Below are 14,764 nucleotides of genomic sequence, written 5' to 3'. Positions count from 1 at the left end.
CTAAAGGAAATAGCTTCGAGCACAAACACAATGGTGCCAGAAAAGTACTGTTACCTAGAACCGAAGTATGAGTGCCTTTTACCTTTCCTCCCCGGCAACGGCGCCAGAAAAGTGCTTGATGTCTACTGGAGCTTCTATTCTTGTAGACAGTGTTGGGCCTCCAAGAGCAGAGGTTTGTATAACAGCAGCAAGTTTCCCTTAAGTGGATCACCCAAGGTTTATCGATCTCAGGGAGGAAGAGGTCAAAGAAATCCCTCTCATGCAACCCTGCAACCACAAAGCAAGAAGTCTCTTGTGTCCCCAACACACCTAATAGGTGCACTAGTTCGGCGAAGAGATAGTGAAATACAGGTGGTATAAATAAGTATGAGCAGTAGCAACGGTGCCAGAAAAGTGCTTGCTGGCGTGTAGTTGATGGTGGTAATATTGCAGGCAGTAGAAACATAGTAAAACAGTAACAAGCAGTGATTTCAGTATTTAGGAACAAGGCCTAGGGATCATACTTTCACTAGTGGACACTCTCAACATTGATCACATAAATAAATAGATAGATGCTAGACTCTACACTCTTGTTGGATGATGAACACCATTGCGTAGGATTACACGAACCCTCAATGCCGGAGTTAACAAGCTCCACAATATTCAATGTTCATATTTAAATAACCTTAGATTGCAAGATAGATCAACACAACCAAACCAAGTACTAACATAGCATGCACACTTCTACCATCACACTATGAAAGGAGGAATAGATCGCATCAATACCATCATAGTAATAGTTAACTTCATAATCTACAAGAGATCACAATCATAGCATATACCAAGTACTTCATGATGCACACACTGCCAACATTACATCATGGAGGAGGAATAGACTACTTTAATAATATCACTAGAGTAGCACATAGATGAATAGTGATACAAAACTCATATGAATCTCAATCATGTAAGGCAGCTCATGAGATCATTGTATTGAAGTACATAGGAGAGAGATTAACCACATAGCTACCGGTACAGCCCCGAGCCTCGATGGAGAACTACTCCCTCCTCATGGGAGATAGCAGCGTTGATGAAGATGGCGGTGGAGATGGCAGCGGTGTCGATGGAGAAGCCTTCCGGGGGCACTTCCCCGTCCCGGCGGCGTGCCGGAACAGAGACTCCTATCCCGCAGATCTTGGCTTCGCGATGGCGGCGGCTCTGGAAGGTTTCTCGTACCGTGGCTTTTCCGTCTCGTGGTTTTAGGTCGAGGACCCTTAAATAGGCGAAGAGGCGGAGTCGGAGTGTCGAAGAGGCGGCGAGGAGATAGGGGGGCACAGGCCACCCCTAGGCCGCGCCGGCCACCCTCCTGCTGGGCCTGTGGCCCCCCTCCGGTCCTTCCCGGGTGTTCTGGAAGCTTCGTGGAAAAATAGGATGCTGGGCGTTGATTTCGTCCGATTCCGAGAATATTTCTTTACTAGGATTTCTGAAACCAAAAACAGCAGAAAACAACAACTGGCCCTTCGGCATCTCGTCAATAGGTTAGTTCCAGAAAACGCATAAATATGACATAAAATGTGCATATAACATGTAGATATCATCAATAATGTGGCATGGAACATAAGAAATTATCGATACGTCGGAGACGTATCAGCCGCTACAGGATCAAATCTACAGTACATCGCTACATGGCCAAATCTATAGTGCATTGCTACAGTACATCTGCTATAGGATCATCTACAGTGCATCACTACAGGGCTTGATCTTGTCTATCCATTTTCGATCCAACGGCCTGGAGCGCATGTCACAACACTGTTCATCGGTGACATGCCTATGCATGTCACCTGATCTTAGTCCGTGTGTACGTGGTCAGGGGAGCGGCAGAAGGTGTGGAGGCCATGAACCCTAGAGGAGCAAGGGAAGAGGAGAAAGAGAAGAAGTACCTCGGAGGTGTCGTTGCCTATTCGACAATACCTCGGAGGTGGGATCCTCACGAGGGGGAGAAGAAGTAGGGGCCATAGGGCGGAGAGCACTCGGGACGGTAGTACGCGATTTACCCAGCTTCGGAACACCTGCTCAAAGACAGGGCCTACTGTTGCTTGTCTAGAATTATCTGGGCGCTTTCGCGTTGTTACAATGATTTGTGGTTACCTCTAGTACTCCTGGGATCCGGCTTATAAAGGCGCACGGATCTAGGGTTTACATGGAGAGTCCTAGCCGGAATACAAGTTGCCTAACTACGGTACAATATCTTGCCGTGTACGTCAAGGATCCGCCTTCCATCAAGGCCGTACTAGATCCAGATACTTCATGGGCCGGGCCTTCACGGTTCCGGCCTCCTTCGTAGGTCGGTTAGGATCCGGCTTCCTGTTCCTGGACTGGACTTCATCCTTCAGGATCTACAGCAACTGGGCCACCCGATGGGCCACATGCCTCATCACCAACTGTGGGCCACCCGGGCTTGCCAGATCTAGGCCATGCCTTTGATATACCCATAAAGTATACCCACAACAGTAGCCCCCGAAGTTCTCCGAGATTCATCATTCCTCCGACTTCAATCAACTCGGTTCCGAAAAGAATCTTGAAGAGCTTCAAAACTTTATCCGTTTCCGACGTCATCTTCTCGGAAATCACATTTTCTTCAATAACGGCAATGTAGCGGACGTTCCACTTACCCCGCACACGACTTCCTTTTTTCCCGCGCTAAATTTTCGGAGATGCGAATCTCTAGCCGGAAATTTCGGGAGCGCGCAGTCAAGTTACCTCCACGTCACGTCACCGCTTTTAACCTAAGACACGTGTCACGTATCCAACGGCGCGACCGTTCAGTTTCCGCCATCGGTTCCGAAACGCGAATCTCCACGCGAGGTCTATAAATACCCTCGTGCACGGTAACTTCCTCACTCTTTCACCGAAAATCCAACTTCAACTTTTTTCTCGAGCAGCGCCGCCCACGAGATCTGATCTCCGGTGACTCTGCATGCACATCGAACTTCTCCCGCCGCCGTTCCAAGGCCCTCCTCGACCCAAGATCGGCGTGTTTGATCGGGATTTTGCTTCTGCCACCGATTCGTGGTCGCCAGCAGCCCAACGCCGCAAGTCGGGCCACCTTCACCACGCCGGCGTCCCGAAGATCCACCGAGCCATTACTGGTAAGTGCGCCGGCCTTGTAGGAGAAGAAGTAGTGTAGATTCCGACTACTCAAACCAATTTGCATGGGTGCAGCCGGAAGCATGTCGCATGGTTCACCAAACTGTACTGGTAGTTCTCCGAATAGCCCAGAACCCATCACATTAGAACCAATCTGCCCGGAACACCTTGCATATTTGCCACCATAAGTTTCCGACATCAGACTAGCTCAACCGTTCTCTGCCTCTTCCAGCACCGCACTAGGCCGGATCCCCACCTCCAAAGAAATCCAAGAGGAACTTGAAGGACAAACTAGGATGGCAGCTAAAGTGCAGGAGGCGGAAGCGAAGAAAGCCTCCAAGGCCATGTCCCGAGAAGGCGAGATGGGACAATGGTGGCCCTGCGAAACCACGGATGCGGAGCTCAGAGAACTCCAGAACGAGGGCATGATTTCCTCCAATTGGAGCTTCATGCGCGACTCCGACGTCCCCAAACCAGACGCGGACGAGAGGGTCATGACGAAAGCCTGGGTTGAGCGCGGTCTATCGCTCCCCTGTTTGGAATTTTTCCTCTCCATCCTCAACACGTATGGGCTTCAGCCCCATAATATCTGCCCGAACTCCTATCTCCTCCTCTCAAACTTTGTCACACTCTGCGAAGGCCATCTCGGAATCCGCCCGGATGTCAGATTATGGCAGTTTTTCTTTCGGGTGAAGAAAGAAACGAATGACAAGGCTATGGTGAACTGCGGAAGCATGACGTTTATGCTCCGACCTGGCCGCATGTATCCACCACATGACTCCCACGAATCCGTCCGGTACTGGAACGCCGGATGGTTCTATGAAAAGAACATCACAGTTCCGGGCGTCCACGAAGGACTGCCCACGTTCGTCAACGAGCCTCCGGAAGAGCGCGATAGCTGGAGCCATGTTCCCGCGCTTGCTCAATTTCCGATATTGGAAAAAGCAGCGCGGAGAATTTCATGGTTGGTCTACGATGGGCTAACCGGAGCTCATCTCACTCTGAGCTGGTTCACTCGGCGGATCCAGCAGCTTCGCTATAACGCACATTTAATCTGCGCCTACACCGGGGCGGACGACCTTCTCCGAGCAACCCTCCACGACCTTCCGGCTGACTCCCTCAAGAGGAGGATCAAGACGCTCGTGAAGATCGGCCGGGGCCAACCGGTCCCGGAGTTAATCAAGGATATCCATACAAACGACCAGTGTCCTCCGGTAAGCTCTAGCTCCTTTGTTATTCTTAACTTCACATAAATTGTTACGCATTCTAACTTTTACTTTGATTCATCTTCCAGCTCAATACTTTAGCGGAGGAGAATTTTTGCACCATACTCCGAGTTCCTGTCAGCGGCGATGCGGCAGAGGAGGATCCGGAGGACGTCGACGAGGAAGAGGAGCGCGTGCCCCGCAAGGGTGCCCCTCGACCGACAAAGCGTTCCCGCGCCAAAGCTTCCAGCTCTGAAGCCGGAGGTAGCGGCGAGGCCTCTGCCAAGAAGGCCAAGACTGTGAAGCCCCCCCCACTTGACTCCAGAAAGGCGGAGCATGAGCGTATGCTCGCGCCCTGTCATTCCCGGCGCCACGTAAGTCTCCGAGTATGATGCATACTTGTTTTGATAGAACTTATCACTTATTCGTTTCCTTTGCCTGTTTGTAGGAATCCGAGTACCACCACCACACGGACCAACGTCCAAGAGCCCATCACCAAATACATGAAGAAATCTACAGCCGTTGGCCCTGCAACGCCAGCTCCACCAAGTGCTTCCCATGCCACTCCCCAGCCATCTCCTCCTCAGGCTAAGCGATCTCCCCCTCCTGCTACGGAAACACCACCGGAAATAATTCCGGTAAGCAGTGAGAAAGTGGGCGGAGAAAACTCCGAAACCAAGCAAGCTGCCCATGAAGAAGCTGAAGTGCAAGGCCAAGAGGAGTCGGAAGTCAACTCTTCGGGAAAGGCTGCAACTACTGCAGGTGATATCATCGTATTTCCGAAGAACTTTGGAAATCCGACTGACCTTACCTCCACCTCCAAAGCATACGCAACCAAATTTTTCAACAAGCTTACTAAAGCGGAGAAATGGGAGCTTGAACAAGATCTGCTCAACTCCATGTTGGACAATGCCTGGGGTAAGCCTGATGCCGAATCCTCGGAAATTCAGGACTTCAAGAAGGAAGTTGGCCAGTTTCTCGACAAACTCCTCTGCAAGCGCAAGGTACTCCCCAGTAGCCCCCAAGTATATAGGCGGAAACTAGTCACTAGTTAGCACCTAAATACTTAGAGAAAACTCAACCTGAAGAAGATTTTAAGAATGTTATAGTAGCTCCCAAGCATTATGGCGGAGAAGTTTCCGGTATAATGCTTCCGAAGGACTTACTTATAGAATAATGCTTCCCAAGGACTTACTTATAGTATACCCACAACAGTCGGGGTCGGGTCTTAGGCGAGGCGAGCGTGCGAGGCAGAGCGAAAGCGTTCTTTTTACACCGTAAAGATTTTACCTGCCACTGTGAATTGTGGCCTAGTAGCAAGTAGGACCCATTGTCAGCTAGAGAATATACAAAGCGCATAGTGCCAAAAAAAACACACCGACCAGAACAAATAAACGGTGTAGATCATCTAAGGTGGAGATCCGATGGTTGTAAAGGCACCCGCCGGGATAGCCTCAGCAGGCTGGGTCAGCACCAGGATTAAATGTTGTAGTAATTTTCAATTCGCCTGTGGCAAAATGGGTAACCCTGAAAATTATGGGAATTCTACGAGTCATCCTGGTAGGCATTCAGTCTCACACAGTCATGGACAACCAAGCAGTCAGTTGCACCACTCATGGTGATCTCAGAATGTAAGCTGTAAGTGAACTTTCTTGAATATGATTAAAATTTGTCGGGGAAAATATTGGTGTATTTGTGTCCGTATGTCTACTATCTTCTTTTATTAAATTTATAACACTAATTTAGAGTATGCGACTACAATCCAGATTCCAGAATTACACCCTTTTCGGCTTATTTGAATACCCAAGCACTTCATATTTTACGAAATCTATATCAGTGAGTGCCAGCCATCGTGTTATGGTTCAGTTATGGTCGGGAAAGTGTTCATCGTCTGGTTTAGTTTCCTAAACCTTTGTTTTTTTTTTTGCAACTTAGGTGATATAGGCATATAGCCTGCCGTTTTGGACAAGTTAACAGCAAGCATCTTCGTCTACACGATGTTATGCAGGTCATCTCTCCCTCTCCAGGTTTTCTGATGGAGTTAAGTTGACACTGGACCTATGTTATGAAGTTATATACGTGTTGTATAGATTCTCAGCCTTTTGGAGAAATGCAGTTAGAACAGTGATGCACTGTTAGGAAGTTTTTATATAGAATTATTAGCAGCAAATCAACCATATGACAATGACTATGAATTGTCTATAGAATTATTAGCAGCAAATCTCTAGCATACAAATATCAGGGATTTAAAATGAACTTCAAATAAGTCATCATATTTATATTGGACCTAAAAATCACAGAGATGGGGTGAGTGATCCAAGTACGATGCACAAGATCTGTATTTGTGCATATGAAAAGACTCGCTCACACCACCCCAAGATCACTGCCAAAAAAATCTAATCTATAGCATACAAATATATATCATCATTATCAGCAAATCGTCAGTCATATGACAATGAATATGGATTATGTATATCATTATTAGCAGGAAATCTATAAATATATAGCATACAAATATACGATACAAATATATATAGCATACTTTAGCGTACAATTCTTTATAACCTACAAATCTAAGCATACAAATCGGTTAGACGCACGGTGGGCGGAAGGTGGCGGTGCCGGCGGCGGCCAGACGGGAAGGTGGAGGTGTAGGCGGTCGGCATCGATGGTGACCAGTCGGGGAAGGTGGCGGTGTGAGCGGTCGGCGGCGACACGGCAGGGAAGGTGGCGGCGGCGTGTTAGGGAAGGTGGCGGCAACTCTGACGGTCAGAGCTAGGGTTCGCTCGGGCAGATTTGGGGATCCAGAATGATGAAAGAGTGGAGGGAGGTTATTAGTAAGTGCACTTTACGGGACATAATAGAAGCATGCGGAAGTGGGAACATGTTGCAGATAAGTTAGTTGTTGCGTGCGGCGGAGGAAGCACGCTGCGGCTAACCTAGTAGCTGTGTGCGACCAGGCAGTGTGCTGCTGGTATTATTTGCCGCGCGATCTAGACAGGGCACATGGCCAATAAGCTTGCCCCTATATAGTCTCCCTGCCATGTGGATCTGACCCTAAGAAAAGCTCCTCGAAGATGTCTTATAAGTGGTAGTTATATAGCAATAAGCATAAAACATCTTCGAGAAGCTCTGCCATAGGAGCTTCCTACGATCGATCAACGATAGTCTTTGCTAAATTCTGTGTTTTGAGAGAGTATGATAGGGGGTAGGCATATATATATCATCTAAACTGGTACGCATGCACTATGCTTATCGTCTCATACAATGCAGCCATTGACGCATCAGGCGCACTCACAAAGCTTTATATCACAAAGCTTTATATCGCCAGAGGAAAAGGAGACGATAGTGCGTTGTTAAGGTAGTACGGGCACCGTAAAACAGTCGTGTGCCGAATCCTAGCGTGCTACCGTTCTCTCCATACATGTCGCGTGGTTCCCACTTACTAGTCACGTGCATGATCAGACTGTACGCTACCACTACAGTCTTACTAGTCGCATGCCACCATCCAACCTGCTGCTAAAAATAGCAGCCGTGTGTCCTAGCTGGAGCCCACTTTCATTAGTCATGCTCCTATAGCTTTTTTCCTACTAGTGTTATAACCTTGTCGACTAGATGTCATTAGAAGAAACATTATGCAATACATAATTTCACTATCAAGTCAGGTACTTGATGGTACATATCATTAATGGTGTTCAAGGAAAATTCAAATAACTGATAAATAAGTTGGGAAATATCATCATGTGATTGCCTTAGGAATATTCCCAACAATATATATAATTAAATACTGATGTTGGTGGAATATTGTGCCTTTGTTGTTTCGAGATATATCTACATATCTCATGCTTTGAACTGCCTATGGAACTCAGTAGTCATCTTTACTCCCTCCTGAAAAAGGAGTTCGTAAAAGGGGTCAGCAAAAAAATACAAAAATAGAAATAGTAACTTTGAAAATTAGAACAAAATGAGGAGAAGTATCAACCTTGAGTGACACTATTGGTTTGTAACCAAGTTGTTCATCAGCGTTGCTGCAGTTGAATGTTCTATTCAATGTGGCATACTTAATGATTGTGGATGTTAGCACTCCAGGTTTACGCATTCCATAGCGACTGAATAAGTTATTGTAGCTCCAGTCTACCAGACATGTTATCGGCACGAGAAGATACAGAGGTATTCTTATCCTAAATCGGCTGTGAACAAATATCATAAGTTAGTAACCATAAGTTTCAATATTACCTTAGTTATAAGAGATAAAATTCTGGAAAGCATAACGACCGTGGCACAGTGGACCGCAGCGGTATCGCTCCGCGTCGCTCCCCGCGGGCGACTGGGGCGAACCCTAGCCCCACCCGCGGTGCCGGCGGCGGCGGGTTCTCTCTCACCCGCGCGTGAGGGGGTCTGCGCGGGGCATGCTCGACTAGCGGCGGTGCTCCTCGGGGCTTCAGGCGCTCGGTCCGACGGTGGCGGCAGGGCGTGACGGTGGCTGCTCCAGGCGAAGGCGGTGGCGGGCGCAGTGTGTGGCCATGGGCGGCAGCGGAGGGCGACGGCGGAGAGGGCCTGCTGGTGGCGCAGCCCGGATTAGGGCCAGTTGGGCTCTGATCTGGGCCCTGTGGGCCTTGTCCAGGGCCAAGAGGGCCTCGGTAGGGCCAGCCGGTGGGGCGCTCCCATGGTTGCACTGCTGCTCGTTCTAGGTCTGGGCTAGGCGGGCCCAGATCCGGCGGCCCTGGCAGCGCAGGGTCCGACCCCTGTCTCGTTCGGGAAGGTCGTTGGGATGCTCTTGCTGCAATTCAAAGGCGAGATCTTCGATGCCGACAAAGTGACCGGCTCGATCGGTGGCGTGTCGGTGTCGGTAACAACGCGGCGATGTCCCCGGGCGTTGCAGTGAGGGTGCTTCTTTGCAGCAGTGTGCGGCCTTGGCCAGGGCCGTCTTGCAAGGAGTGAGGTCGCGGTGACGCTGCGCATGGTATCTAGCTAACACATTGCGGTTCGGTTGGGGGCGACTTGGCTAGGATTAGCACGGAGGTGCAGATAGATGGCTTAGGCGGCATGGGCGTATCCGCTCGGCGACACGACCAATGGGTCTTGATCGGGACCTAGCAGGTGGCCGGGCATGATCTTGGCCTAATTGGTAGTACTACTGCGTCCGGACGGCGGTCACCTCGCGTGTTGGAGGGCGGATCCCCTCCCCTGGCTGCCGTTGGCCTGATGGCTACTGGCTATGTGTCGGCCTTCCCTGTCCAATCCGCCGGCCTTGCGGTGTTTTGGCTAGGCCATGGGCTCGAGTTCGTGGGATGCCGGGGCGGCGGCCCCGGAAGGTGGACTGCGCAGTTGGCTCTACGGCGGGCAACGTTGTGGTGGTGGTGGTCTCACTCTTCGGCCATGGGGATGGCGTGGAGCGGACGGCGGGAGATCCTAGTATTGGCGGCTCTTCGGCTGTAGCAGCTCCCAGATCGTGTTTTGGGAACCTCCCCAGGGGACAGCGGGCGGCTGAGTTCTCGGGCGTGGTTCGAGGCTACTTCCGGGCGAAAGCTCAGCGCCACGGCGCCAACGACGGTGATGCCCGCGGGTGTCGTAACCCTCTTGGGGGCGTCATTGTGGGTATCCTCCCCGCGGTACGGCTCCGGGTGAAAACCCTAGACCTCGCGGTCTCGACGGCGGCGGCGTAATGCGTCGTTACCCTCTTGGGGGCGTCGTTGTGGAGCCCCTACTCGACTCGGTCTGTTCCAATGTCATCGATAGTTTTGGTTTTCCATGTTCTTTTTTGTTTATCCTTTGATCTGTTTTGTAAGAGGTTCTCCTCTCCACCTTTTACCGGTTCAGCTGTCGCGGCTTTATTTATAAAGCGGGGCGAATGCCTATTTCGAGGAATAAGAGATAAACTTGTTATTAATGTTAGACTTCTTAATGCCAATATTCCAATTCTTCTACACAATAAACATAGATAACAATGAAAAGATGTTATTAATTAATCCTAAATATGAAATGTACCATGTTTAAGAAAAACACAACACATCATTTGCCTATTTCTAGACAATTGTGATGAATACATATCGCACGTGACACAACAATACCTTCTACATATGTACCACATTCACAATTTATAATAACTTTATATTGCTCCAACATTATGCGGTAATATTTTGAAGGGCTTCAGGTAGTATACGTCCATGGCTATTAAAGTAGCTTAATTATGTATTTGCGTATAAGAAAGATAAACATGTGAACTGGTAATTTGACACACTCAGGTATACGGGAGAACAGATAAATGTCACCTTTTGTATCCAAGATCTTCCAAAATCGTATATAAAAATTCCCACATATTCACTGGCTCCATATTAGTTATAAAGTATGCCTATCAAACAATTAAACATGTCAAGAGAGAATAACATGAATCATTATTTTGCAAGTCACAATAAATACATACTTTGCCTCCACTTCTCTTTGCACCCTCTTTGGTAGAAAGTGTTTTCTCTGCACATAGGTGACCATGAACCACATTCTCAACATATACAAAATCATCACAATTCTTGCCATCACCCATAATAATCTGCAACAACAAACACTAGCTAGTTCATCTTCAAAACTAAGCACATCAAATTATTTTATGTTTAACTTCCTTGTATCTGTATTAGTTACTCAATAGTACATATATAGACTAGATTGATCCGGAAATAACACTAAGGTTTGTGGCATTCATTTTGCATAACATTAATTATATATATGTCACAAATAAAGCAGGGAGCGAGCATTTACTAAGATAAATCATATTTATTTTAAAGCTATGTTTTTAGTGGTATTATTATTATTATTATTATTATTATTATTATGTGCAATATGTGAAATATACACTTAGACGTACTTACCATCATTCCTCCGTAAGCAACCAATGTTTGCACCATCTTGTCACCAGGACCAAAAATGCTTCCAGGACGTATACAACAAGTGAGCAGCTCATTTTTGTCATTGGCGCTCATCACTAGCTTTTCTGCTTGTGCCTTTGTTTCTGTGTATGCATCGTGAAACTGACAAATAAGAAAACCACGTGGTTAGCGCTATAACGAATTAACTAAATCTTACTTATACCTATGGCGGGCTGTAAGGTAAATGTGGCAGTATTGACTATATACAAGCCACGTTTGTCTCAGCCCCGTTTGTCTTCAAACTTGATACATTCGATGATAATAATAAAAACTGATGAAATATGTGTGTCAACCTTATCAGGATATGGTGTCGATTCATCTACACCAAAGAGGCCATGAACTCCGTCGAATACAACTGCGCTTGTACTAGTGTATATCAGCGATTTAACCTTGCATATGTTACAAGCCTCGATGACATTCTTTGTCCCTGTGCTCAAGAAATACAAGATGATGTGAGTATGCTGGCAGACCTCTGAAAAGCATGGCGAAAATGTAACAATACTTACCCTCGACGTTGACCTTATAATGAAGCTGAAAGTTGTTGTTGCTCTGATCCGCCGCAGCAGTGTGGAAAACAGTATGTACCCCTTCCAAAGCTGCAGTGCATAAGACTAGTTAATTGTAGTGGAAGAAGCCATCGAAGAGGGTGGGAGGCCGCGTACTGGATCTAGACGATAGTATACGACTTGCTAAGCTAGCTTTTTTTTTTTTTTGAAATGGGAATGAAGCCCCGACCTCTGCAGCTAAGCTAGCTGCTACGGGCTTATCTGCAGTGGATCTTGGTATCCTAACAGTATCGAGCCACTTTCTGTATATATCTACATGTGAAGGATAATGTACAGTAGAGAGGATAATATCAAGAACTAAGGTCCTCAGATATTTCGATAAAGGACTAAGGTCCTCAGATATCAGATTTTGCAGTGAAATCATCATTCAGTTGGTTTGTATTGCTGCCCAAATGAAAGTTGCAGCGATTGTTGGATTAGCACCTTCTGGAACACTAGCTACCTTGTTTCTAGGATGGAGGACAAGATAACAAGTACCTTCCGTGAGTTGGACCAGTTCGCAGACGTCGGCGGCGACGTATACGGCACGGCCGCCGCGGAGGGCCGCGCCGAGGAGCCCATCATTCTCAGTGGGTTCCAGGGCGGCGTCGGGGGCGAGGTCTGTGATCCGCACGCGCCAACCTCCGGAGCGGAGCAGTGCCATCACCAGGTGCCTCGCCATGAATCCACGTCCGCCGGTCACCGCGCACCACCGTGCTTCCAGGCTGTCAACCGACTGATCCATTGGGCTAGTTTGATATTAGTAGGCAGTACTAGTGCTACCGTCAACTACTTTGGTTACTTCATATCATACATATATATATAGCAGGGGCGGAGCTACACCCCGGACAACAAGGGCCATGGCCCGGGGCGCGGCACTCTTTCCGGCCACCTATCTATGTGGAATTCTCATCTGGCCTAGGGCGTAGTGAAGGACTGGCCCATATTTTCCTGTCCAATAATCCCAGCACGATCGAAACTAGGCGGAAACGAGGCCCGAGCGGGGCAACGCTTGAACCCTCTCTGGCTCTCTCTCCGTGGCTCCCTCCCTACCCTGGTTTGCTTCGGCTGGAAGCACGCGCCGCCCCTTGCCCAAGCAGGCAGCATGCTCCCCGTGCAGCTCGACCTCGTCGTTCTCCGGCGCGGCGCGGCGTGACGCTAGGCTGCTCAGGTGCTGTGCCGCTGCCCCTGGGCTGCCCTTCCCTGCCTGGCCGCTTCCTACCCTCCTACGCACGATCGTCGGACGGCGCTGCTCGAGACCGTGAGTGCCGACGCACACGTGCGATACTTGAGTGGTGCGGCACAACCTCTCGCACGCTCTATGATTGACTCGTAGTCGATGCGCCACTGGGGATTCAGCTGCGGCTCCCCTCTGTAGGATAGGTATTTTTAGTTCATCTCACTGTTTTCAAATTTCACTTGAATTGGTTTACGTCACTGTCTACAATTGAACTGATTCACTGTTTTAACATTTTTCTTATTAATTACATGTTCTAGGAATAGATCAATTGAAGAAATATGCATTTTACCCATTAATCTCTACATCCAGACAATCAACAAATCCTCAAATTGAAAAAGCTACTGGAAGGGATTTTGTGATACACATGTTCGCTTTAGAGAAAAAAATTTGCACTTAGTTTTTGGCCCGGGGCTTGTTCCAATCGTGGCTCCGCCACTGTATATAGGCTTGGACGATGTTCCACTTTTTCTTTTCGAGATAACAGAATATCGATTAGCACACACTAGTAGATGTCTTTTGTTTAAAGCTATCCCGGCTGTGATTAAATCCGGAACTAATGTTAGCACTAGTTCCGGGGCACCTATAGTCCTGGTTCGGGGAACTTTAGTTTCGGTTGGAGATACCAACCAAGACTAAAGGTCCATCTCTATATATACATGTGTCCGGTCCAAGCTTGTGAGCAACACTTAGCTTTTTTCTCGTCTTAGCACAAGAGGTGTATGTTGGTTTATTTTCTCTTCTTATGCATAAGAAGTGCTCGATGAAATGGCTCAAAGCATGATGCCACTTGAGTTCACACAAAATAAATATGATATGAAGGCCCCGAGCACATTTAAATTTTTTCCTCTTTTTTTTTTCCTTCTTGATCAAAGTTAACAATTTTATCCTTTCATCTATCATTGATAAAATACATGTCTCCATGTACATCGCTTCACTATTCATGATCTTCTGTAATGGTTTTTGATGTACCTAATTATATAATGCAGATGAGCCGACAATGGATGCGATGCAGTGACGAGTTCATTACGGGCCTGAAAAGTTTTCTCCGTGTGGCCGTGGAAAATAAACAGGAAGGTTTTATGTGTTGTCCATGTGTTATGTGTCACAGTAAGAAGTATAACTCTTCCTCAGACGCCTTTCACACCCACCTGCTTCGGTCCGGTTTCATGTCCATCTATAATTGTTGGACACAGCACGAAGAAAGAAGGGTTATGATGGAAGACGATGAAGAAGAAGAGGAGGATGACAACTATCATATGTTCCCTGAATATGGTGATACTGCAACGAGAAGCAGAAGATCGGGAGGCATCAGATGAGCCCGCTGATGATCTTGGTCGTGCCATTGCTGATGCAAAGAGATACTACGAAACTGAAAAGGAGAGGTTGAAGTTCGAGCAGATGTTAAATGATCACAACAAATTATTATACCCAACTTGCGAAGATGGCCAGAAAAAGCTAGGTAGCATACTGGAATTGTTGCAATGGAAGGTACATAACAGTGTGACTGCCAAGGGATTTGAAAAATTGCTGAAAATAACGAAGAAGCAGCTTCCAAGGGGTAACGAATTGCCCGCAAGTACGTACGAAGCGAAGAAGTTGTCTGCCCTCTAGGATTAGGCATACAGAAGATACATGCATGCATTAATGACTGCATCCTCTAACGTGGCGAGGAGTACGAGATTTGGATGCATGCCTGATATGAATTTCATTGCGGTATAAGATCAGACG

At 47.7% G+C, this 14,764-nt stretch overlaps 1 protein-coding gene across 1 annotated transcript; it reads right to left on the bottom strand.

The window, feature by feature from the left end:
- Positions 1–8,006: 8,006 nt before the first annotated feature.
- On the bottom strand, positions 8,007–12,545 carry LOC127348623 (3beta-hydroxysteroid-dehydrogenase/decarboxylase-like). Its single transcript, XM_051374585.2, has 8 exons — positions 12,295–12,545; positions 11,758–11,847; positions 11,545–11,678; positions 11,195–11,353; positions 10,756–10,878; positions 10,604–10,683; positions 8,314–8,521; positions 8,007–8,219 (listed from the first exon to the last, which is right to left on the bottom strand). Exons 1-8 carry the CDS (start codon positions 12,539–12,541, stop codon positions 8,172–8,174), a joined length of 1,089 nt encoding a protein of 362 aa, XP_051230545.1. The 5' UTR covers positions 12,542–12,545; the 3' UTR covers positions 8,007–8,171.
- Between the last annotated feature and the right edge of the window lie 2,219 nt (positions 12,546–14,764).

The sequence above is a fragment of the Lolium perenne genome, chromosome 4, assembly GCF_019359855.2.
Source record: "Lolium perenne isolate Kyuss_39 chromosome 4, Kyuss_2.0, whole genome shotgun sequence".
Taxonomy (NCBI): domain Eukaryota; kingdom Viridiplantae; phylum Streptophyta; class Magnoliopsida; order Poales; family Poaceae; genus Lolium; species Lolium perenne.
This window is presented reverse-complemented; position numbering and strand designations above follow the sequence as displayed.

What these genes read in the sequence shown, in the direction of transcription:
- LOC127348623 (XM_051374585.2), bottom strand. Translation starts at nt 12,541, where the DNA reads ATGGATCAGTCGGTTGACAGCCTGGAAGCACGGTGGTGCGCGGTGACC. An exon ending in ACTGGTCCAACTCACGGAAG is followed by an intron (nt 11,848 to 12,294) that starts GTACTTGTTATC and finishes TATGCACTGCAG; the next exon opens with CTTTGGAAGGGGTACATACT. An exon ending in GAAGATCTTGGATACAAAAG is followed by an intron (nt 8,522 to 10,603) that starts GTGACATTTATC and finishes ATTTGTTCACAG; the next exon opens with CCGATTTAGGATAAGAATAC.